The sequence below is a fragment of the Martes martes genome, assembly GCF_963455335.1.
Source record: "Martes martes genome assembly, chromosome: 13".
Classification (NCBI taxonomy): Eukaryota; Metazoa; Chordata; class Mammalia; order Carnivora; family Mustelidae; genus Martes; species Martes martes.
The window spans coordinates 2,563,372-2,589,922 of NC_137901.1; the positions used below are offsets into that span (position 1 = coordinate 2,563,372).

General features: G+C 45.9%; 1 protein-coding gene across 1 annotated transcript in view; it reads right to left on the reverse strand.

Annotated features, from left to right (window-relative positions):
- The window catches only part of ZNF236 (zinc finger protein 236), a 104,861-nt gene that overhangs the window by 44,819 nt on the left and 33,491 nt on the right, over window positions 1-26,551 (reverse strand). The window contains exons 10-13 of the mRNA XM_080821676.1: window positions 15,228-15,500; window positions 13,857-14,060; window positions 2,350-2,491; window positions 1,498-1,758 (exon numbers count right to left, since the gene is read on the reverse strand). Of these exons, the coding sequence (XP_080677802.1) occupies window positions 1,498-1,758; window positions 2,350-2,491; window positions 13,857-14,060; window positions 15,228-15,500 (880 nt within the window). The remainder of the gene's footprint in view (window positions 1-1,497; window positions 1,759-2,349; window positions 2,492-13,856; window positions 14,061-15,227; window positions 15,501-26,551) is intronic.

Consider the following 26,551-nt stretch of genomic DNA (forward strand, 5'->3'; position numbering starts at 1 on the left):
TTCCAAAGGAGGGACAGAACAGGGGTGCTCCCTGCTGCCCGCAGATGGGACCACAGTCCATCCGCTCTGGAGGAGGAGACCACCAGCTCTGCAGCACGCCAGACCCACCAGTGTTTACGCTGTCACCTCAAGTCACACACTTGTCTCCTAGAGTAACTGTGCCACGTGTCCCTCAGCATACGCCGTGATGGCAGCGGCCGGTGGAACACTCCGCCTAACAGGCGGCCCAGCCCAAACCAGCTGGCGCACTTGCCGGAAGTTCTCCTCCTGGCGGTCAAGTCCATCCACAAGGCCTGTGGGGCACTCCACACCACCTCGGCGGGTGCACGGACTTAAAAAGGCCTGAATTTCAGACAGAGAAAGAGTCTTCTTCGTGTGCCATCGGGCCAGGTCCTGTCCAAGCTCTACCCCTCCCAGCACATATGGCTCTTGGGCACCTGGTACAGCGAGCAATGAGCACAGGGCCCTGAACATCTAGGCACCACGAACTCCCCAGCTCAAATGCACGTGAAGCCCATCATTCCCTCCATAAGATGCAGGAAAGCATAAGCTGGATGTAAAATTGGCGAGAGTCCCCCACACCGACACCAGCACCATCATATTCCAGCAGTTAAACTTCTCAGCTAAGTAATCAGCTGTGCTAAAATGAAAGAAGACAATTCTTTGTCCTAAGTACTTAGGCATCTGTGTGCTTGGGCACCCAGAGGGATAACACCAAACACCTGCCAAATGGTAGCTTATTCTACCAATCTGGGGTTTGGTTTTGTCGGTAACACCAGGCAGAGATACCTGGGTTACAGGAGTGCCTGAAAGTCAGTGTTCTGGAGCAGAAGGTTAATATTCTTTGATGGTGGACCTAGTGACTCTTCCTTTCAAAGTCTCCCGGGATGTGGTGGCCTTATCCAGGCTTCCACTACCACACAGACCCCCGTGGCGTCCCAGAAACACCCAGGAGGGAGCTCCAGACACAGCCGGAAAGGCGTTCCTGCGAGGTCCTCTCGGCTCACCTCCATTTGGAGATGGGACAGCCCTTTAGCCAAGCACAAATGATGCATTTATGTGGTAACGAAAACATTTGTTCCTTTTAGGTCAACAACACAGAACTGTGACCGTGCAGACCCACGGACAACATGCCCAGCGGTCACAGGGCTGGCTGACTACAATTCTCCCCTCGGCCGTCCTCACGACCGGATTGGATTACAGCATCGGCCACAGTCTAGGGAGCGTTGCAGCTACTACTGCCTGTTTTAAGAGAGCTTACAAACAGCATTTGGCCCAACACAGAGTATCGCAATATCCCATTAAAAATAAAAGCATTAATGTTTCAGTCGTGGCTCTTCACAGAGCCTCAGACAACGATAAAGGTTTCTTCAGCCCGTACACCTGAAGCTCCACATAATACTACAGGAATCAAAGACAATTATTTCTTAAATACACCCTCCACCACTATCTGGGAGTTAGAGATTACTAAAAAGTGATCATCAGAATTATACCTACCTATGGGTTTTCATGTGCTTTTTGCAATTTAGTGAGGTCTTAAATGTTTTCTGGCAATAGGGACACATATAGGGACGAAGGTCATTATGGATACCCATATGTCGCCGTAAGCTCCCACCAGTAGTGAAAGCTCCGTTACATATCAGACACTTGAAAGATTTTAGTCCAGTGTGCGTTCGGACGTGGGCTCTGAGCACTCCTGCGGAGACAAAGCCTCTTCCGCACTGGGAACATTTAAAAGGCTTTTCACCTGTATGCGATCTAAAAAGAATAAAAATTTTCATGAATAAGCTTCTTACAACTTTATAACGTTTTACACTCTAGAGAGCACGCGTACATTCTTTCCCTTGAGCACCACTTTTTAAAGCTAAGCACTGAGAAACCCGAAATCCAGAGAGCTCGGGTGACTTGCCCGAGGCCACACGGCAGGCACAGAGCGGAGGCCCCTAAGCGCTACACATCGGCATGACATTTCCCCGTCCCTCGTCCGTCCCTCCTCGCTTCGCTGTGGCTAGCACCAAGCATTAGTCTAAACACGGATCAACACACGTGAAAATCTGCTCGAGTATGTCACTGTAACATGACAGACCAAGTACTGTCCGGCATGTCCTAGACGTTGCAAACGCTGAAATGTAAAGGAGTGCCAATAAAACTCAGAGACAATTTCGGGGCCACATACTTTAGCTGAGGCACTAAAAATGAAGATATCCGTCACCGATAAATATTTTGGGGTCAAGTGCGACATTTAAATACCCAAAGCTGACACTACCCTCCTCACTACCTCTCCGCATCACCGGGTCCCGACATCACTGCATTTCCTCTACATTTCCATTTCCGAATCTGTTACCTTACCTGATGTGTTGTTTAAGGTGGCAAGATTTTTTATATGCACGATGACAGTAAAAACACTTGTACGGTCTATCTGCTTCGTTTACAAAATTATTATTAAAATAACTTTGAAAAAACTGGTTTCTTGGAATGGGCTGGATAAGACCTACAAACCAAAAGAAAATCAGGAATAATTCACTGTTAATGCCACTAAAAGAGTTAAACGTCAAAAAGCATCTGCTTTCCCCAGAAGACGAAAATTTTGAGGAGTTCAAGTATAAAGTCCAGCGTTGCCACTAAAAGCTATCTTAACTGTGTTAGGAAAAAGCCCATTGGGAAACACAAGGTTAATGGAAGACAAATATTTTCCAACATAAGGACGATCTGTGCATCACAGTTATTTCCTTTGGCTCTAGAACCAATTCTTAATGGATTCCTACATCTGTTGGCATGGAACCTAAAAAAGTATGTCCCAAATGTAGGTTAATCGGGACACTCAAGCCCTTGTTGTTCAGCGTGGAGACTGCACCCTAACTACTGCAGCAAACTCAAAACACACGACTCTAACATGATCTTTTGTTCTAAAAACAAGTCAGCATTTTCATAGAAATGTTATTAAAGGGTTATCTGTGGATAGCAAAACTGCTAACTTAAGTATTTCAGGCTTGACATACTTTCAGTAAAGGAAGAACCCTTCGGGTTGGCCACGTAATAACGCGTCTTCATCAAGCTCGAGTTAAACATGCAATTCCGGACAAACACACACCTGAGCCCTCGGGATCACCTCGCATGCCCTGGAACATGAAGAGGAGGACTTTCACGGTCAGCTACCCCTGGGCTGCTCCTCCTTCCCCCAGGATGGCACAGCTGCCCGCCAGGACCTGGGCCCGGCCCCCAACTCCCTGCTCCCTGCACTGTGCTGGTAACTCCGTGCGAGGCTTCTCGGCAGACACCTGCCCAACTCCTTGTACATGAGAGGCACCCCTCCCCCTGGTCATACGGGTCAGGTATTTCAGAATTTCTGAGAACTCCCTTCCCTGTCTGGTTAAGTCACCGGTCAGTCCTGGGGATCCTACTTCTCCAATGCCTTGTAAACCCGTTTCTCCATTTCTATTCCACTGCCCCGAATCTCAAACCATGCAGAAAAAAATACCAAAGCCGGAGAGAACTCAGCGGCTCAGCTAAGCCCCATCACTCCTCAGCCAGACTTCCGTCCTCATGCTTGCGTCTGAAGCCCATCCAGTTTTCAAGGAGAACTCAGAACCCTCCCTTGTGATCTGTGCTCAACCCCCACAGCACGAGCCCTTAAGCTGCCACGACCTTTCCCGCTTCTCAAGTGTCCCGGACCCATGGAGCCGAATCGGGGCCATTCGGAGACGCTCTCTCCAGCAGCTCCAACGCCGTTCTGTGCTCCCGGCTGTTTCCTGGCCGGTCGGCTCCCGCTCGCCTTTCCCAGGACCACATACTGAATCTACGGGGACAAACCCCACAAGGCAAGCCTCCAAATCTCTGTTCTGCTCAATCTTCCCCTGTCGCTGAAGGAAGCAACGGGCTCACATGCCTTCAACGGCTTCCTACCAAGTACTTCATGCCCAAGACTGCTGAGCCCGGCACTCCAGCGCCGACTCGCCCTCCGCGTCCGCCCACCACCCTTCATGCGTCCCTCTCGGCCCTACACTCTTGCTGTCTTCTGAGCAGACCCAGCACTTGTCACTGCTCCTTCTCCCAACTCCTTTCCCCACTCCCCTGGCTGTGGTGTGAGCACGGGACCTGTCCCAGGGACACAGCCTTGAGCCAATGACACCTGTCGAGGAGGACAGGTAAAACGACCCAGGAAATTCAGCGAAGAGAACGGAAAGGTCACGTGAATATTCTCCCAAAGGGCAACCGAGAAGAGGGACGTGTCAGGTCTGGGTCCGCTGGGGAAGCCGCGACGCTCAGACGCTCACACAGGAGGTCCCTTGGGAAAAGCTCAACAGCGACCCGCAGGCCCAGTGATTTGGGATCTCATGCAAACAGGTTCAGTAACTATTAGCATCTAAGCACCACTTAATTACAATCATAAACTCCAAACCAACAGTAGCTGATAATCCATGTTTTCGCTCCTTGTTGAACTCAAGAGAATGGCTTCGTTTTCTTTTTTAAAGATTTTTTTCCCAAGCAGACTGCACAGAGTGTGGAGTCCACTCTGGGGCTCGACCCCAGGGCCCTGACCTCCAGACCCTGACCTCCAGACCAGATGCTCAACCAACCAAGCCACCCAGGCCTCAAGACCCTGACCTCCAGACCAGATGCTCAACCAACCAAGCCACCCAGGCGCCCCTGAAGTGAGTGGTTCCTATGAAAAAAACCAATAAAAAATTTTTTTAAACTCAGCCCACAACTAAAATGAACTGTACAAATATACAAATTTGAGAAACTAATTTCCTGTACTTTTTTAGATAATACATACATTAAAAAGCAATGAGAGAGAAAAATAAAGGAAAGTGAAATAATTTTAAGCAACTAGTTCTATAAATGCCATTAAATTTCTAGAAACAGGTCAAGTAAACGAAATTCAAAGTAATTTTGAAAAAGTCAAGGTTCTCCGGTGGTTGTCGTGTGTCTATTTTATTGGGAAAAAGACACTTCACAAGTAGGAAAACAAACTAGTGCTTTTGCCATTTTGCCCACCAAAAAAGACCAGGCCTCACAAGCAGGGGCCCGGAGAGGCTGCTCCCAAGCTTGCCAGCGAGTCAGACCCGAAATCAGCTCACGAAGCCGGGGCTCGAGGCGGACGTCCTCCAGAGCCCCGCACGGCGGATACGAAGCCCACTTGCCGGCAAGCCTGCGGTTTCACGGGAGCCGTCAGGCCTGGCCCCGATCCCGCTGCACCGGACAGACGGCCCCGCACCGCCGGCCCACAACATCGGCCTTTGCTGAGCAGCCGGACGCCGGAGTCTGACCGCAGGCCCTCACGCCGGCTGTCCGCCCCGGCCCCCCGGAGGCCCGTCTGCGGGACACGTCTGCTCCGCACAGGGGCCCCCCCAGCCGCCTCCCTCTGCGGCAACCTCCCGAGCACACAACTCCTCCTCCTGTGCCTTCTGGAGCCCACGTCCCCATCATAAACCGCTTCACAGAATGTCTAGTTCATCGTTTCTTTTCCGTATCAGGGAGTCCAGGTCAACACCGAGTCCCTGGAACTCTCCCTTCCGGCAACTGTTCTGCTCGGAGGTGAGCAGTCCCAGCCTTGCGCCCGAGCCCGGCTTGGGTCTCCCGATCTGCCGTCACTTCCTTCCCAATCCCGCCCGCAGCAACAGCAGCCGGGGCCCCGGGGCCCACTCGCACGCAGCCCGTGAGCGCTCCGGCGCCGTCTCAAACACTTAGGAGGCATAAGAAGAAACCCCGGAGAAGCTGCTCTCGGAGGTGATCGCCACTACCAGTTGCGTGCATGCGAACAAAAGAGCTTGTTCTGGACAAACACAGGTGCAATCGAGCACACACACTGTTCTGGCCAGACCGTGTGCGGATACACGTCTACGGCCCTCCCCAGTCAGTACACGGGACCCCATGTTCATCATCCTTCCGACCTCTGCAAGGAGCTCCCCTGGACCGGTGTGTCCAGCTCACTATGCGGAGCTGTGCTCCGCCACCGCGCTGCGGTACACAGCGGGTCTACGCAGCTGCTTACCTTGGTGATCCCCTGAGCCAGGGGACACTAGCTCTAGGGCGCTGTCCGGGCAGATATATTTAGAAACAGGACCCTAAACGGTCCTGAGCCCTTCACAAGCGGGGTGGGGGTCCCCTACTTGGAGCTAGTAGGGCAGTGAAATGACAGACCTCATTTTTCAGATGCTTTGTCACTTCCAGTGATTTTACAAATATAAAGTTCTGTTACACAGTTAGACTAATTACCAGGTCTCAACCATTGAAGAAAAAAAAAAAAAAACAAAGGGTGAACTAAACATGAATAAATGTCCTACAGTCTCAGTAGTAACATGTCATTCTTACTAGACCATCAGTCTATATATATAAGGAAACTACTACTCTCAAAGAAAGGCACGAATAAATTCCAGTTGATTAATCTTGTGTTTCAAAAACAAACTGGAAATGTCCTTAAAACTTCCTAAAATTCCGGGACACCTGGGTAGCTCAGTTGGTCAATTCTGACTCCCGGTTTTGGCTCAGGTCCATGATCTCGGGGTGGAGATCAAGCCCTGCGTCAGGCTCTGCGCTCAGCATGAAATCTGCTTGAGATTCTCTCTCTTCCCCTCTGCCTCTCCGCCCCCTGCTCTCTAAATACACACGTACATACAGACATACATAAAATCATAAAAAAAAGAATCTTTCTAAATTCCTCCTATGAGAGAGGAAAAAGCTTTATCTTGTTACATCATTTGGGGAAAATATATTTAAATCTTAGAAGAGCTTTCATATTTATCAATAGTAAGAAAATGCAAATAGAACAAAATAAGAAAATGATGACAAACAACACATTCTATATCACGTATAACATGTAAAATAAATAATGAGGTTAGACAAATGTGCTTTAAAAAAGCAAGATAAATGCTCTAATATCAATATAATTAAAACATGAATATAAACTCGGAAGATCAATCGTGACACCCCTGAGGTTTAAAATAACACTTCCTTGGTTTCTGGCTCACTTTCAGAGAAAAGGTATTTCAAATATCTGTGCTTCACAAAATGAAAAAACAGGGACACCACACACACACACACACACACACAGTCATCTACGGGGGCAAACAGCGACTTCTAAGAATAGATCCGTGTCAGTCTGTGACTTGGAAACTGAGGAGCGACTCCGTATCAGAATCTCTTTCCCTCAGGTCTGGCCCCCCCAGTTCTCCTGAGGCACCGGCGGCAGCAGCGCTGCGGAAGCTGAAGGCGGGCAGCAGCGAGCTCCGGCTTACGTCCGCCGGCGCGGTTCCCACAGTGGACTCAGCTAATACCCGTCCTCCCAGAAGGACACAATTACAGGAAAAGAAAGAAGAAAGAAGAACACATTCTCCTTGTGATGGGAAGCCTCAGGATTCAGTCTCTTCTCAACCCTCACGTGCGTCACACAGCTCAGCACGGCGCACCCCCAGCCCCGGCTGACCCCCCTCCAAATCCCCCTCCTCCCCCCCCTTCTGGCAACCACAAATTTGACTTCTGGTTCTAGGAATTTCTTTTTGTTTCTTCTTTTGAGATGCCGGATAGAAGGGAGATCATACAGTATCTGTCTTTCTGCCTGACTTGCTGCACCAGCAGTAACGCCGTCAAGGTCCATCCATGTTGCTGCAAATGATAGGATTTCGTTTTGGTTTTTTTTTTTAATGGGCAAATAATATTCCAAAATTTCTTTACCTATTCAACCACCGATAGACACTTAGGTTGTTTTTATCTCTTGGCTACTATAAATAATTCTGCTATGAACACAGCGGTGTGGTTACCTTTCGGAGTCAGCGTTTTCGTTTCCTTTGGATATAGTTGCACAAGTGGATCACACGGTAGTTCAAGTTTTAATTTTCTGAGCAACCTCTACATGTTTCCCATTGCAGCTACGCCTATTAACAATCCCACCAACAGTGCACAAGGTCTGCTTTCTCTCCACATGTACAACAACATGTGTCATCTCTCATCTTTTTGATGAGAAAAGCTGTGAGGTGACACCTCACTGTGGTTCTAATTTGCATTCCCTACAGACCAGAGGTGTTAAGCATCTTTTCATGTACCTGTCAGCCTTTTGACAATCTTCTCTGGAGAAAAGTCTATTCAGGTAGTTAATCCACTTTTTAATTTTTTTAAATTAATGTATTTATTTATTTTTTCTTTTTTGCCATTGAGTTGTATGAGTCATTCATGTACTTTGGATATTAACACTTTGTCAGGTACCTTGACTGCAAATGATTCCCACTCCGCAGGCTGTCTTCCCACTTTACTGATGGTTTGTGTTACTGTGTGCCAACTTTTTAGTCTGACGTAGTCCCGCTTGTTTTTTATTTTGTTGCTTGTGCTTCAGGTGTCCTATCAAAAACATCATTAACAAGACCCAGGTCAAGGAGCTTTGTTCCTATGTTTTCTTCTACAACTTTTATGGTTTCAAGTCTTACATTTAAGTCTTTAATCCATTTTGAGTTACTCTTTGTAAGTCATGTAAGGCAAGGGTCTAGTTCCATTCTTCTGTGTGTGAATAATCAGCACTATCTGCTGAAGAGACTGTCTTCTCGCCACTGAGAGTTCTTGGCTCCCTTCTCAAAGACTAGTTAACCATATATGCCTGGTTTATGCCTGGGCTTTCAAATGTATTCCAGTTTGTTTTTATGCCAGTAACACAGACTATCAATGAAGACAGCTTTACGGTATAGCTTGAAATCAAGAAACATAACGTCTCCTGCTTTGTTCTTCTTTCTCCTAATTTCCATGGCTATTCAGGTTCTTTATGGTTCCATATCAATTTTAGGAGTGATTGTTCTACTTCTGTAAAAAAAACAATGGAATCTCGATAGGATGGCTTTGACAGTATTGACATTGTGACAATGTTAATTCTTCCAGTCCATGAACATGGGCTACTTTTCCACTTACTTGTGTCTTCTTCAACTTCTTTCATCAGTGTCTTTTAGTTTTCAGGTACAGATTTTTTACCTCCTTGGTAACTTTATTCCTAAGTATTTTACTGTTTTTGATACTATTGCTCTAATTAAGACTTCTAGCACTGGAGTGCCTGGGAGACTCAGTGGGTTAAAGCCTCTGCCTTCGGCTCAGGTCATGATCCCAGGGTCCTGGGATTGAGCCCCACATCGGGCTCTCTGCTCAGCAGGGAGCCTGCTTCCCACTCTCTCTCTGCCTGCCTCTCTGCCTACTTGTGATCTCTCTCTCTGTCAAATAAATAAATAAAATCTTAAAAAAAAAAAAAAAGGACTTCCAGCACTATGTTGAATAGGAGTGGTGAGAATGGGCACCCTTGTCTTGTTTTGATCTTAGAAGAAAAGCCTTTACCCTTTCACCATCAAGTATATTGTCAGCAGTAGTCTTGTCATACACGGCCTTTATTATGTTGAGATATTTCCTTCTTTGCCTAATTTGTTAACATTTTTTATCATGAATAGATGTAGAAATTTGTCAGATGTTTTCTCTGCATCTATTGGGATCATATGTTTTTTTTTCCATTATTCTGTTAATGTAACATATCACATTGATTGATTTGCGTATGTTGAACCATCCTTGCATCCCTGTGACAAATCCCACCTAATCATGGTGAATGATCCTTTTCATGTGCTGCTGAATTTGGTTTAGCAGTTTTTTATAGAGAATTTTTACATTTATGCTCATCAGGGATATTGACCTATAGTTTTCTTTTCTAGTAGTGTCCTTTTCTGGTTTTGGTATGATGATAATGCTGGTCTAGTAAAATGAGTTTGGGAATGTTCCTTCCTCCTTGAATTTTCTTGGAAGCGTTTGAGAAAGTTTATGTTAATTCTTCTTTAATGTTTGGTAAAATTCACTAGTGAACACATCTGGTCCTGGGCTTTTCTATGTTGGGAGACTTTTGATTATTATGAATTTGCTAAGACTTTGTTTTGTGGGCTAACATATGGTCTAATCAAGAAAATGTCTGATGTATGCTTGAGAAGAATGTGTATTCTGCTGTTTTTAGTTAGAATGTTCTGTATATGCCTGCTGGATCCGTTTGGTTAACAGTGCTGTTCAAATCTGCTGTTTCTTATTGATTCTCCACCTGAATGGTCTGTTCATTGTTGACAATAGAGTATCCGAGTCCTCAATGACTACTGTGTTACTCTTTATTTCTCCTTTTGGCTCATAGTTTCTGCTTTACATATTTAGGGACTCCCATGATGGATGCACAGATATTTACAACCGCTATATCTTCCTGATATACTGACCCCATTATCATTATATAATGACCTCCTTTGTCTTTTTTTTTTTTTCACGTTTTCTACTTCAAGATCTATTCTGTCTAAAAAAAATAAACAATAAATAAGTAAATAAATAAATAAATAAATAAAGTCTATTTTGTCTGATGCAAGTATAGCTTCCCCTTTTTTTGTTACCATCTGCTTGAAATGCCTTTTTCTATCCCTTCACTCTCAGACTATGTGCATCTTTTCAAAGCTAAAATGAGCCTCTTGTAGGCAGCATATCACTAGGTCTTGTTTTGCTATCCTCTCAACCACTCTGTGTCCTTTAATTTGAGGATTTAATCCATTTACATTTAAAGTAATTATTGACAGGTAAGACCTTACTAATGTCATTTTGTGAATTGTTTTCTGGATCCAATGTTCCTTGTTTCTTATTCTGTTGTCTTTTTTGTGCTTTGATGCCTTTTGGTATCAGTATGTTTTAATTTCTTTATCATGCTCTTTTGTGTAATTATTATATGATTTCCCCTTACGGTAACCATGAGGCTTACACAGATTACCTTAAACTTATAACATCCTATTTTAAATGGATAATAACTTCAATAGAATTCATAAATTTTACGTTTTTACTTCTCCCCCTCACATTTTAGGTTATTGCTGTTATAATTTATGTTTTTTGTATTATGTAATAACAGATTACGTATGGTTATTTTTACTATCTTCTCTTTTTTTAAACTTTTAAATGAGAGTTGTAAGTAAAGTGCACCACTATTACCATATTGCAGAATCTAACTATGATTGCATATTTGCCACTACCGATGAGATTTATGCTACTTTCTCTGTTTTTATGGTGTTAATTATTATTCTTTTACTTCCACTTGAAGAAATCCATTTAGTGTTTCTTGTAAAAAGATCTGGTGGTAATGAACTCTCTCAGCTTTTTATGATGGTAATAATGAACTCCCTCTGAATATTATGATCACCTTGACTCCAATACCTCCCCAGTCTGCACATAACTGTATTTAAAATTTAGCTCTTGAGTTAGAAGAAAAAACATTTAGAGTATAAGACAGCATGTCTAGTGAAATACAATTCATAACATACAATAAATTTCACATTATGCATATTCAGTAAAAATTACTGGTGCTTGAGGAAAATAATTACTGGTGCTTGGTACCAAGACACAATGGCTACTTGAAAGTCATGGTGTGCTCTTCCACACGTCTGTGCCTGGTCGTGCAGTGGTAATGGGTGTGCAGAGGAAGTGAATTTTACTGAACACAACTCTGGTCTAGAAGTCAGAAGGTCCAGATTGTTGTTCTACCTTGAGTACAAACTAGTTATATAAACTAAAAACAATATTATAATTAGTTTTTACATCTGTACAAATGAGGAACACAGAGAGGTTTTGGAATGACTATTTTTACATTCCTATACAGCTCTGGAAGTTTTTATGGCCATATGGTACTACACCACCAACAGTGTTCCCTTAATATGCAGACTAAATGACTTGGTACTATTGTTTTAATGCATTCTAATACTTTCCTAAGTGGCAGTCTTATTCTAAATGACATGATGTGTTTTAAGTAACTAGGCTGAACTAGAACAGTTCATCTCCCAATGAAGTCAAATAATTGTTAACTATCTATGCTAAAACCCACTAGTCACAGTTTTATCAAAATCTGCCCCCCAAAGGTTATTAAAATCATGACCTTTCTATAGAGCCCCAAGAAGCTCAGAGTCTGAAAGAAGAGACAGACACAAATACAAATAATAATGAAGTTAAGCATGAAAATAAATGCTTACAATATTTTACACTTCACAATGTGAAGCCACCCTATGAATCATTTCCCTCATGTATCTCATTCAGTCTAGACTAAAGGAGAATTCTGCTTCCACTAATTAGGTCCAAGTTTTGATTCACAAGCATCTGTGAGTCCAACAAGTGAAATGTACTCCATTTTACCCGTGGAAAACATCTGAGGTATTAGGACTGCAGTTTAACTCAACAAGGGTTTACAGACTTCAAGTCAAGAAACCCATAGGTGTTTGATTTGATAAATGGAAATCTGAAAAAAACTGGTAACTTGAAGGTAACCCTCAAACACGAAGGCTAATTCTCGGGCCGCTAAATAAACATTGAATTTGTTCTGACTTTCAGAGATTTTTCCACATTTCAGGTATAGCACAAACCAGTGAGAACCTACAGATTAGAGTAAAGATTAAATACACATTAAGTAAAATGTGTCTGTTGCTTTGCTTTGCGAACTACCAAAAGTGGACAAGGACATCAAAGTATTCTAACCTCCCGTGGGAGCTTTAATCAGCTTCTAGGGTTTGAATAACTAATATGCTAAGAATCACATTTCCTCAGAAGCTGAGAGGACCTCAGACATAAAATCATCAGAAAATAATACTTTGGGGAGGATGACCTTCAACTTGTTATCTGTTTTGGAGTGTTCCACTTCTTCTACAGTCAATTTTAAGTACATTATTCTAGAAAAGGTCCACTTCATCTAAATCTTCAAATGTGTTAGCTAACTGAACTACAGCCACTACATCTAGTATGTCCCAGTATGCTTTCCCTGAACTGTAATCAAAGATTGTGTCCTGTACAATATCTACTTTTGAAAATTTTAATTTTTTCTATCCTAATATTTGATCAACTTTCTATTTCACGTATATTTAAAAGAGTATGTATTATAAAGTAAAAGCTATAAAATAACCCTTTTCATATGTGAACTTCAAAGTCTCTCTAGTCTCACTGTTCCATTAATTGATCAGAGGATCTTTCACGATACTTTAGAATTTGAATATTTCTCTTTTCTTCTAATTTTTCTCAGTTTATATACTTGATGTTATGCTCCTAAATAAAGATCATGATTGTTGATCATCTTATTAGCAGATTATAATTTATATTCATCTAAAATATCTCCCTTTCCAGAAAAAAAAAAATAAAATAAAATAAAATAAAATATCTCCCTTTATACCATTTAGCCTTTATATTCAGTTATACTTTGATGTTAATTTTGTTCATAGACTATGAACTATCTTGCCTGGGACATAATGAAATACAGGAACTTCACAAAAAGGAAAGTTTTAGCACAGAATTCAATGAAATTTCTTTAATTTTGTTTAGCACTTACAAAAATCATTTTTCAGAAGATTCTCATAAGCAGTGTTTTCTTTTTAGAAACAAGTATTTTCTTTTTCAGTTAACAAAATTGTACTTTACCTTGATTATAATAACTGAGACTAAAAAAGCTTTAAAAGCTGGAAATTTTTTCTTTTCAGTTCAAAGATTAAAGCAGCCATACAATAATAATCGGTTCCATACTACGTAGGGATTTTAATATAAAAATAACAGAAGGCACCATGTATTTCACATAAAGAGCACTTGTCCACGCTGATAGTTCTACTGAAGCAGAATTTTTCTTCAATGAGAACTGACATGCTAATACCTTCACTTGTACCCATCATTTCTTCCTTAACCAAGCACACGATTTGAGCAACTTCAGACAGAACTAAGATTTTCATTTTGATCGTGGAACATACTATGCCATAAAGCAAAAATGCCGAACAAAAACTTCATTAACACCGTGCTTAAAACTATGTAGACCGTAATATTTATATGATCCTTGCATGGTATGATGGGGGAGAGAATCTTACCTACGTCAGTTATGAGAATCGGCTCTTGCAAAGGAATGTCGGGGACTGGAACGCTGGCCTTGCCGACTCGAACCTTTGCAGGTTTACGCTGGTGTCTCATCTTTCTTAACTCCGTGTGTTTGAAGTGAGAAGCGATGTGAGTCTTCCTATGGCCTGAGGTTCGAAACTTTTTGTCACAGTGAGGACAAGCAAAAGGTCTGACCCCTAATAAATATGAAAGTACACCACAGAATTATTTAAAGAAAACACATCTTAACAATTAATGCCAACATAAAAATCTAGTATTTTGATACTGATTTGAATATTCATCATTTCACGCTTATAATTTCAGGGACGTTATCCATGAGAGTTACCTTCCCTTGTTTGCATACTTAGATGTCATAAAAACATTTTAACTTTCCATCGTAAAATATTTAAACCTTAAGATACTCAAATATTCGGTCCCTAAGAATACTGGAGTGTGTGCGACGGCGCTCTCTCAAGCCGTCGTCTGTAAACTGGAACGACAGCGTCCGCGCCAGACAGGCCGCCGGGGTCCAACACACCCGGGTCTGGACAGCACTAGCAGCTCTGAGCGCTCAGCAGACGAGCGGCCAACGGCAGGTTGTTGCTCATCGGGAATAAAGCTGCCGCCGCTGACAACGACAGAAATGGGCTCCTCTGAACAAGGCTCCATTATCAGTGCTCTCTCCTTCCCTTACAGTTTCACTGGTAAATGAAACTGGAGATTCCTAAGAAGGGCACAGGACAAAACTCAAACGAAACAAAACATTCAAATCTTTACCCCAAGGTCAGCTCGGCCCAGGAACCCCGGGCCGTAAGGGGAAGTGACTGCTGGTGGGCCTGGGGCTCCTTGCAGGAGGGAAGGGGGATAAAAAGATTGAAAACAGACGGCTGGGTGCTGGGTGGGTCGCGCCATTTCTGAGTAAAGTGAATTCTGAATTGACTTGAAGAGTAAAGTTTGTGATTTGCGAATTACACCTCAATAAAACTATTACAAAATTACCGCCTAAATATGAACGTTTTCAGACCTCAATACCAATGACAAAATATCCGAACGGTAGAGCAGGTATCAGGTTTTCCCTCGGCGCCCAAGGCCTCCGCACCAGCGCCTCCCGCGGCGTCCCTTCCACAGAGACGCCCAGCTCCTGCACGTGCACCGAGGTGGCCCACAAGCTCCCCAAGCAGCCAGCCCTCTCCTGGCCCGCACGCTCCTCCCCGCGTGGTGCTGCTCCTGGCTCCCCGTGCGGGACACGCGGCGAGCCCGGCCTCCGGAAGGGAAGGGCAAACCCGCACGCGGGACCACGAGCCCTCGCAGCCACCGCCACGGTCCACAGACCCCGTGAGCCCGCACCCCCGACCGCCCCACACCTGTGTGCAGACGGATGTGCACTTTGAGGCTCCCCGATGTGGAGAAGCTCTTCATGCAGTACTGGCACTTGAACGCCTTGATGCCCGTGTGCGTTTTGATGTGAGCAGTGAGGGTGCTCTTCACGGCGAAGGCCCGGAAACACTGGGGACACTTGAAGGGCTTCTCGTGGGTGTGAATGCGGATGTGGCGCACCAGGTCGCTCGGCTTCCGGAACTCCTTGGTACAGTAGGGACACACGTGCCACCGAACGCCATTCTCCTCGCGGATGGAACCTGCAGCCAAGGGAAAATCACACACAGCCCAGCGCTGATACCAGACACGAAGGCACCCGAATGTCCCTGCAGGGTTAGGGTCGGACGACACATCGTCCCTATGAGGGGCGACAGGCTTCTGGCCACCGCAGAGGATGGATGATCAGTTATGACAAAGCTTGAAACTTCCACGATCACTGGGATTACTGAAGACTGTGATTTAATCTTCAGAAAATCTGACCAGCTCCATGAGAACACTAATCACAGCCTGTGAGAGGTCAGAGCGCTAACCGCACGGGAACAGAAACCAGCCGCGGCACCAACGCCGCCCGCCGGGGACGGGAGGAAAAGCAGACGCGAGCAGAGGACTCCGCGACCAGCCCCAAGAGCACGGAGCGAAGGGAGAAGCCGGAGTAAGCATTGTCGCAACAGATCCGGTGTCCTGAGCAAAATGCAACACACATGCGAGTAATTAGGAGATGGTGGGGCGCCTGGGTGGCTCGGTGCGTTAATCCTCTGCTTTTGGCTCCAGTCATGATCCCAGAGTCCTGGGATCGAGCCCCGCATCGGGCTCTCTGCTCAGCGGGGAGCCTGCTTCTCCCCCACCCTCTCTCTCTCTGCCTAGATGTCATCTCTGTCTGTCAAATAAAGAAAGAAAGAAATAGGAGATGGGGAATTTTCATGGTGCAAAAAGGTACCTGCAACTAGGTATGACAAAGAAACAGTATGTACGACACATATGAGTTCATGATCAAATATAAAAGACTCTTGTAACTTTAAGTATTATTCTTTTTAAGATTTTATTTATTATTTATTTGACAGAGAGAGATCACAAGTAGGCAGAGAGACAGGCAGAGAGAGAGGAAGAGAAGCAGGCTCCCTGCCAAGCAGAGAGCCCGATGCGGGGCTCGATCCGAGGACCCTGAGATCATGACCTGAGCCGAAGGCAGATGCTTGACCCACTGAGCCACCCAGGCGCCCCTAACTTTAAGTATTATTATTCAACTTTCAATCAGGTTTAAAACTATTCCTAGCAAAAAAAAAAAAAAAACAAATACAAATAAAAAGTAAAACTATCCCTAGCAGAAGAAAAATCACAAGCAGAACTTAAGGAAACATAATAAATGATTTCTAAATTATAAAAATTTTTAAAACAAAATTCAGCAGGATCACTTTTTATCTTTCATAATTTTTTATTAGATTTACTCATCTCATCTGAAGTTAAACAGACATCTACAATGAGGTAAAGAAGCCACCTGAAATTACACAGATTTTGGCCAAGGTAATGAAATTCATCAGAAAATATTAACTGTCTTTTTAACTATGTCTGTACAGACAGAGCTTTATTAGGGGGGGAAATCTCTTGTTTGGTTCTCTTTGTTAGTAGTAAATGCAAGGAATTCTCCTTATGTTAAGTGAATCTATAAGGAAAGAAAATGTATTTTCTGGAATATAATGCTCTTTTCAAGCCTAACATAGGTTAGGTAAAAGAATAAGAAAGAGCATAAAAATAGTGACACAATGGAAACCAGGACAAATCACAGGGAAAAGGGTAAGAAATAAGGAAAGTGGCTCTAAGAAGGAGACAAAGACAGTATTTTATGGTGATATTGTTTATATTACAGAAGTCTGAAACTTAATAAATTTTATCTATTGGTATTAAATCATAAGTCATAAAAGTACAATAATTATCTCATGGTCTTATGACAAATCAGAAAAGCAAGGTATAAAAAGGTGGGAGAACTACAGTATCAGCCAAACTTGGGAAATCCCCACCCCATCAGGTTTTCTCTGGACAAAAATGAAAACTTTGTCTTTAATTACCTACAATGACATAACATAAAAATGCCACTGGGTTCTAATTATTTTTGGGAATGGACTGGAACAGAAATTACAGACTAGCAGCTCTGCAGATGTCTCCAAATGTGGCCCGCATATGCTTTGTTTGGCCCACACACTATTAGGAAAAAAAAATTAAATCCTAGTCGACCCTTTGACAAATTGAAAGATCTGGAAAACCAGATCTGCATTCCCGCAAGACAACTTTCTCTGGTGTTGGGCAACTGCCTTCCTCTTCCAACATATTAGTGAATTTAAAAGGAAAAACATATATTAAAATCATCTTCAAGATGAAAAGGCAATTGCTAAAAATTTTTTAAAGATTTTATTTATTTATTTAAGAGAGATCACAAGTAGGCAGAGAGGCAGGCAAAGAGAGAGGAGGAAGCAGGCTCCCCTCCGAGCAGAGAGCCCGATGCGGGGCTCGATCCCAGGACCCTGAGATCATGACCTGAGCCGAAGGCAGAGGCTTAACCCACGGAGCCACCCAGGCGCCCCTAAAATTTAACATCTGGACTTAACTTTTAAAAAACTGTCTACAAACAGGAGGAGCTAAATAAACGTTTCTCAGTACATCTGACTTAGTAGGAAAACAGGAAAGTGAACTCTGTTATAGCCCAAAAAAGTCCACTTTCCCTGCCATGAATTTATTGTGTTCTAGTGATACACGCCAATGAAATTAGGTAAAATATGGAAATATGCAGTATAAACTATAAGAAAAAGGTAAAATCATTGTTTACAAATGATACAATTATATGCCTTAAAAAACCTGAAACTAAGAAATAGGCCCACATTTTAATACTCGGAAATCAACATCATTCCTAGCCAACAAAATCCAAAAGAAAATTTTAAATTACTACTAAAATATGAAAAAAATACAAAGAAAAGAACTGAATAAATGGAAATACACAGTCCATTCTTTGGTACAAAGATGAAAAGTTATAGACATCAATTTTCACTGGTTAAATCACATATACAAATACCAATAGGAATTTTTTTAAAAACTAGAGTTCTGGAACTTTGGAAGGCAATTCTAAAGTACGCATGAAAAAGTAAGCATGTGAAAATCGTCAAAACTACACTTTGAAAACGGCGTAACTGGGGACGACGAGGCGTGCTAGCTACGAGGGCACACTACAGAGGTACCAGAACACGTGCATACAGACAGATCTGTGCCCAGAACACAGCGCAGACAAGACGCGCACAGGGCTACGGGTGTAGAGAACAGCATGGTGTCATGGTGTGTGGACAGCAGGTGTCTGCCTGGGAACAAAAAATAAAACTGAGTCAAAGATTTAGTTTAAAATACGAAGGTAGGAAAGTGCTGGATAAAAGAGGTTATTTCCCATGACATCAGCATCAAACTCTATTACACGAGTCCAAAATCCATGACAAATTTGGCTATGGAAAAATAAAACATTTCTCCCTTTTAACTCAAAACGACAAATACGAAGAGAATGTATGCTCTCAAAACCCTGGCGTCCCTAATACGTTACAGCAAATCAAAGCCTGGAGTCGGCCGGCTAGCAGAAAGCGCAGGGGACTATTAACGTGAAAAGCCGCTCAAGCTTTGACTCCTCAGAGGAGAAATGGAATTAAAACCACAGTAAGAAGCCACCCTGAACCTACCGACGCGGAGACAGGACCTCCAGGTCTGGGTAACAACCCGTTCAAAAGGCTACGAGCAAAGAGGTACCCTCCCCCTGCCCTACTGTTGTCCGGAAAACAAACAGACACAGTTGCGCTGAAGGAAAATCAGCAATATCGACCACAATTTTTCAAATACGCACAGATTTCTTTTCCTTTGTTATCAGGCACTTGAGTGACACAAACAATGAAGTCCGAATAAGTCCCGTGGGCTGGATCGGTTTTATCGCCGTCCTGTTGGTGACTGTCCCGTGAGCACCGGACAGCGTGGCATACTGAAGTTCGTAGAGTCGAAGGGTTTATATCAGTTTATTATCATTTGTATTAGCAAAGCCTGCAAACAACCTAAATAATTACTTATCCATGAAAGGGAACAATCCATAGACATTTAGTAAAATAAGGTGTCACGTGGAAAAAAAAAGTAAACTGCAAAAAAGATATACATACAGAGTATGCCCCCACCCTGCTAAAACCCAATGTAATACATAATATAATTGCCCTCGCTCGTTTAACAAACACAGACGGCCCCGTGGCCACCCAGGCCCTGGAGAGGGGCACGTGGAGGACGAGGACAAACAGGGGGTCGCTCACTGTACAGTTTAAGATCTTTTGAATTATGTGACATGAGCCAGTCTCATCCATTGAAAACAGTAATTTTAAGGTGTCTGTCTTCCTTCAAGCAGTGGGTTACCACGCGTCAGGAGCTGGTCTACACGGCTTCTCCCACTCGGTTCTCTCCCACTTATCCGGTCATTGCTCCATTTTAAAGACGACAAAGCTGACATTTTATTTTGTTAAAGTATTTTTTTTAAGTCCTCTCTATACCCAAAGTGGGGCTCAAACTCATAATCCCAAGGTCAAGAGTCACAGGTTTCACTGCCTGAGCCCACCAAGTGCCCCCAAAGCTGACATTGTCAAGGTCAGCTGACTTGCCCAAGGTCAGGTGCCAGTCAGTGGAAAAGTCAAGACACATACGGAAGTCTCCAGTTCCAGAGTCTGAGAACTGTTTTCTCAGAAACCCTGCCCTCCGGCCCCACTCCAAAGAGAGCACGCACTGCGCACCAGGTGCCACTGCGGGCCTGCTCCTGCCCCTGCAGAGACTGAGGACACAGAGCTCCACCTGTGCAGGGGCCAGGACCTGCGCTCGTGGACAGGGCAGAGACCATGCAGATGCGTCCCAGGGGGTAGGAACACGCGAGAACGCCTGCCTTCGAGGGGCGCCTGCCTAGCTGGGTGGGAAGAGCGTGCGCCTCCTCCTCTTAGGGCTGGGTCTGAGCGCCACGGCAGGTCAAAAGATTACATAAAAAGTACATAAATAAATAAATCTTAACCCAAAAACAGTCTGCACTGGAAAGACAGCAGGACCTGGATGGAAGTACTTTTACCAGGCAAAGAAGCAAAAGCCAGGTATGACGTTCCGGGAACTTCAAGTTCACGGTGGCCAGAGTGTGAGACGGCAGGTGGGGACTGGCACGAGCCGGGGCTGGAGACAGATGGGGTGAGACGCCGGAGAACCTTCGTGCCATGAGAGCTTGTGCCACCAGAGGAGAACGAAGATACTGACCACAACTCTTCAAATACGCACAGATTTTTTTCCCTTTGTTGCCAAGCACGTGAGTGATAGAAATAATGAAGTTCGAGGAGGACCCGGGGCGCGTCCTCCTCAGTCTTCAGTGAACTCCGCGCAAGCGCAGCTCCTGGGAACGCAGCCGGTTCCGTCTTTGGCGTCCGCGGTGGCCGTGGTGGAAAACGAGGTGGACGAGGGGAGAGGGAGCCCGCCTTACAGGCGGGAGGCGGGACTGAGTGACAGGAAGATGCCTGCTGAGGGGTCCGTGGGACCAGAGGGCACCCCCGCACCCAGAGAACTCCGAGGTCAGCGGTGGGGATGGACGGACGGGCTCTCCTGGGACCGCGTCACGTGCTGGCTCAGACACCAGACACAGGGTCCCGGCTGCTCCCCAGCAACTGGATTGCCCCAGGAGCCGCAGGTGCGTGCGGAAGCTCCCGCCCTGGGACAGACGACAGGCCCAGAACGTCGCTCTGCTTTCAAGCAGCGAAACACCAAGTTAGATGCCCGTCCTCAGACCGAACTGCTGTTCAGCGGCAGCCACCGGGGGGACGCGCGCATCCTGGGGGCAGGTGCAGACGCCGGAGCTCCCGAGCCCGCCTGTGAGTGCAGTGAAGCAACCACATCTCCCTCACTCCTCACTCCTAGTCACCGAGTACTCCACGACGTGGCCGAGTCCTCAGCGGCTGGGTCCCGACGCACACGCAGGGGAGGCCGCGGAATGCTCGAACCGGCTCGCCGTGGGACCCCGCGCACTGGTGGCGTTGAGCCGCCGTGTCTTACAAACGCGTCAGGGCGCGCTCAGCAGTGACATGTCAGCGCCCTCGGGTGGGCGGGCGAAGGTCCCTCGCGTGGCCAGCGACAGACTTCGTGGGCCACTGGCCAGCAGACGGGCCCAGGAAGAGCCGTGCGGCCACGTCCTTGACATGGCTCACAAACAAGAAGACTGTGGACAAAATGAGCCTCGTGGACAGTCGCTCCCACAGTCGCCGGGCCTCTCAGCACCGACTGGACAGTCGCCTGGCCTCTCAGCACCGATCGGGGGCTGCCACTGACCCCCCGGCTAGACTTTTGGCCGGACCCGGGAGGGGGTGGCCGGGACAGGCTGGACTCCATGAGGCGTGGGGAGAGGGGGCTGGTACCAGGCCGAGGCTCCGACTCATGACACCGACGGCATCTCCTCCAACCCAACCGAGTTTCCTAGGGTCTCTTCACATGCTGAAGCTGCCCACGGCGCTCAGGGTGGCAGACGCTGACACAGAGGCCACAGCGCCGACTGCGACGCAGAACACGGAGCCTGGAGACGAGGCTGGAGATGAAGCCACGTCTGGGGGCGACAGCCGGCGCCAGTGCCGGGCACGGTCGGCCTCCCCAGCGCCCGCGCGGTCTGCGGCTGAGCCGAAAGCGGGGACAGGGGCGGAAGTCGGGCGGCATAAACCTCTCCTCCGGCGGCCAGACCTCTCCCGGCATCGGCGCTTCCCCAGCCCGCGCTCTGCGCTCAGGACGGGCGCTCGGTAGGGGCGGGTTAGGGCCGCTCGGCCAAGACCGAGTTCTTCGAAACCGTGGCTAGATACGGAGGCTTCACTGTGGAGCCCGGCACACCCTCGCGTGCCGACAGCTGAGCTGCGTCACCGGCGTCGGGGGCCTCCGGTGCAAACGTACAAGCAGAACCGCTTACCTGCTTCCTAGACTCGTCGAACCTCCCGACAAACAGAGGAACCTTCTCCCTGAGGATATTCTGAATGGAATACGGGATTCATCAGAGCGCTGAGCACCCGAGCGCGGGGACCGGTCCCCACGAAGCAGCTACAACCGCTCCCGTGCTTGGGAGAGAGCCGGAACGCCGCTGCTGCCGGGGCTCACCCAGCAGAAAGCCAGCCAGCCTTCGGGGCGCCATCGCCTAACTGCGGCTCACGGAGAAGCTTCAAATTCCTCGGAAAACCCGCGATGGCGCGAGAGGAAGAAGGCGCGCGTCTCCGGCAGGCGGGAGGCGGGCTCCCGGATGGGCCGGTGGGGCCCGCAGAGCTTCCCACAGCAGGGTGAGAACAACGCGCCGGTTCCGAAGGCTACCCGGGCTGCTCGCGGACACTCGTGTCGGTTCTCGCTGTCCCTCCGAAGGGACGCAGAGGGGAGCTCCCACCTTCCTCCATCCCGTGATCACTTGCCTGGAGGAAGACGTTCTTTGGGCCGCAAACACTTCCGAGCACTCGCTCCAAGACCAACGCGGAGGACTTCCAGGAGATCATGCCTTTTACCCATCCACAGATTACGGGCAAAGACAGACACAGGACTCCTTGTTTACACCACGTGCGCTCACGCCTCTGCTTCATGCGATTCCGGAAGCGCTGCTCTGGGAAGACACGGCCCGTCTGCGGCTTCGGGGAGGAGTCACTCCGCCTTCCCGCAGCGGTGGAAGAAGCCCCGTCGGAGCAAGCAAGGCGCAGAACACGTTACCAAGGAACGGTCCAGTATCCAGACCCTGCTGCGCAGAGGACACGCTCTCTCACCCTGTGGAAGCCGGTACAGCTCCCGCGAGGCGAAGATGGACCGGTGGGGTCCGCTGATGTGGGTCCGCGTGGCTCCCAGCACCTGCAGAACGCGCCTCTGACCGGACAGACGCACGCCGTGCGGGCTTCACCCGCGGGTGCAGCCAGCCTGGAAGGGAGCCCAACGTGTTGGGTCTTCAACAAGAACACCTCCCAGGTAGCTGGAGAGCACTCCAGAAGCCTGACGCTGAAGTTCTTAAAAATGACTCAAAGGTGTCCCTCCAGAGAGCTAAGCCGTCCCGGCTGCTCTCTCCGTGCCCAAGGAGCTCAGTTAATGACTGATAAACAAGGAATTTTTCTGTGCCATTCACACCCAGCTTTTTAACACTGCTTTGAGCTTCCTGCAGGATATGCAGGATGACTTTTCTGTAAAACAGGTGTGTTTCTCCCTAAATATAGTGACAGCAAGAGAAGTCGCTTACACGCCAATTCAAATCATTACACAGAACAATGCTATACAAATGTGAGGGGAGTACAGTAACCAAAAGTAATGTTTTCTAGATAGCATTTCACGTTTTAACACCTGTGCACATTGTATAAAAGAGAACGGTTTTATAATTTAACTGATTTAAAAGTAAGTACTGGTATTATTCATTTTTCAATAAAAAGGTGTATTTTATTAAGTGAAATTGAAAAAAGAATATCGGCCAAGCAAATTAAAAAAATGTGTCATAAAGAAGAAATAAAGGGAAAAAGAGAGGAGAGGGAAGGGGAAGAGAGAAAAGCAGAGCAGCGTGGAGACCCGGACGGAAGACGCGGTGTGCTCGCCACTAATCCTTCAATCACCGTGATTTATCCCCTCAGAGGTTAAAAGACAAAAACAAATGATCGTAGCAAAAGAGAAAGAAAAGGCATTTGATAATATTCAACAAGAGGAAGAAAACCAAAAGCCTAAGTAAACCAGCAACGGAAGGCAGCCTCCCAAATCCGAGAGCTTCTGTGAAAAGCCAAGAGCAACGTGTTTCCACTGTGAAACTTTAGAACCGTCCCCAGAGTCGGGACGGCAGCGGACCACTCTCCACAGTACAGGCGAGGTCCACACCAATGTGCCAAGAAGAGAAAAATGTCATTATTCATACACAATCTAGTACGTACGTGGAAAAGCCAATGTAATCTCCAGACAGACGGCTACAATTAACAACAGAAATTCATTGGTTGCTGGATTCATGATCAATCTATGAAGCCAATTATCTTCCTATATACCTACAGCAAACAAAACCTGCAACATACAAGGAGTTTACAGAGACAAAAAGATAAGGTAAAAGAGAATTCAGAGAGAATTCAGGAGCACCAGGGGGGCTCAGTCGCTTAAGCATCTGACTCTTGATCTCAGGGCCGTGAGTTCAAGTTCCATCACTTACTTAAAAAAAACAAATAGGGGAGAATTCAATGTGGGTAAAGGAAAAATTTCTTCCACGAAACACAGAACACACGAACTATAAGGAGAGGGACTGAAGGAGGAGGACAGAAGGGCAGCCAGAGCACTGCACAATCATGAAATTATGATTCCGAATCACCAAGAAAAGGCTAAGTTACAAAGATCATGCTCTAGTCTAAGAAGATAAAATCCTCCTGACCTTTAGAAAGATTTTCACACAAAACAGTTATACCATCAAGACAACTGCATTGAAGTAAAAATCTCTATTCGTCTAACCTTCAAAAGACATCTTTAACGAGAGTGAAAAGAGAAGCTACTTCTGGAAAAGGTATTTGAAACACATAAATTAACAAAGAAGATCCAGACTGTATACAGAAGTTCGGCCCATCAGTCAAGAAAAGACAGGATCTCTGTGGAGACAGTACATGACTCTCCAGGACCCTCCTAAAGGCTCAGACAGGTGACAGGAGCCCCTCGGTTGTGCTCTCAGGCCCTGCGCAGTGGAGTTCTGTATGTGTGTGACTACAACCAAATGCACCCTTATCGTTCCATTTGCAGAAAATGTTAGATATATATCAACCGTATTTAATACTAGGAGTGTGTAAAACAATTGTTAATACAGAAAAACACACAAAATGAAACTGTCACAACAGTCCTTGGAGCGGAACACTCTCCGCCGCGCGTCTCTCACTGAACACTCGTGTGCTTCTCTCCATTTCCAGGAGTACCAGGCTCTCCCCCTTCCAACTCAGCAGAGCTCTTACTTTCTCACTGTGAACCATGGATCTCTCCTACCTCGAAACTCAGGGCTCATCTTCAACTAACAATAGGCCTCTGTGTCCGGTCACTGCTGTCTCTGCTGCACCTTGCCCGGGTGCGGACCACCAGCACCTCAGAGCTGGCTGTCTTCCTAGCACTTGATACCCGCACTGCGTTGTATTTGGTACGAATGGGGACTCAGCTCCAAGCCACATTACCATTAAAAAAAATTAAAGGTCTTAAGTAAAAATAATATGTATATTTAATTATAAATGACAAATAATTCAAAACAAAACCTAAAGAGAATCTCATAAGCTCTGAATATTTTACTATCAAAGAATTATACACAAATGAGATAAATAATGGAATTTTCAAACTTAATCCAACTACACTCAAATGAATGAATCTTTTTAAAGTTTTCTATACTGTATTATACAAAAGCATAATACAAAATAACAAGTAATTCAGCTGAACTATGAATACAGAAACTCTTTATTCATAACACAGATCCTCCAAAGAGGAAGAAAGCAGGACTGAAAAGAAAGTATCAGTCTCCTGAATTATCCAAAGTAGACCTAAAAATCCCAGCATGTTCATGCGTGTTAGTTTTAGAAAAAGTACAATGTTTGCTAAGGTTTTACCAAGAATGACTTTATACTTAATTCTCTGGCAGTGATTAAGGTCATGACTGACCAGAGCCCCAGAAACGTCCAGGTCACCCACAGCGAAGTCAGGAAGCAGGAGCAGGGCAGGTACAGGGACCTGGAGCCAACACTCAGGAGCAGTGAGCACCGCTTCCAAGGCCACCGACCGGAAGGCCCACGCGCCGCAGCAGGCCGCGAGGATGCCGGCCCCTCACGGCAGGACGGGAGCCATGTTTGGGCTACGTTTTCCCGATCACAGTCTGGTCTAAGAAGGTAAAATCTCTGTGGTCTGAAGAAAGATTTCCACACAGAACAGCTATACCATCGTCATCCTTAAAGGAGGAGTCACCAGCTTTCCGAAACACCTTCCTCTGTGATTTCAAAGAGCCGATATTTTACCATAATAAATTTTGAACTTTGTTTAGTTTTAAAGATGATCTATATGTCCTAAGTTATATGGAAAATATAAAAGCATTTGTTAAATTTTGAATGCATACAGAAAATACCTCTTGAAATAAGAAACCAAATTCTACTAAAAAACCTCCCTTTCACTGAACTACGTCACCCAAGTAGTGACGGCGCCAGCGGCACGGGGTGCACAAGTGGGGACACGCAATCAAGGGGAATCAGAAGCCGCTCCGAAGAGGCTGTGCTCACGGTCTCCTCGGGGTACCCGACAGCCCTCAGCCCCC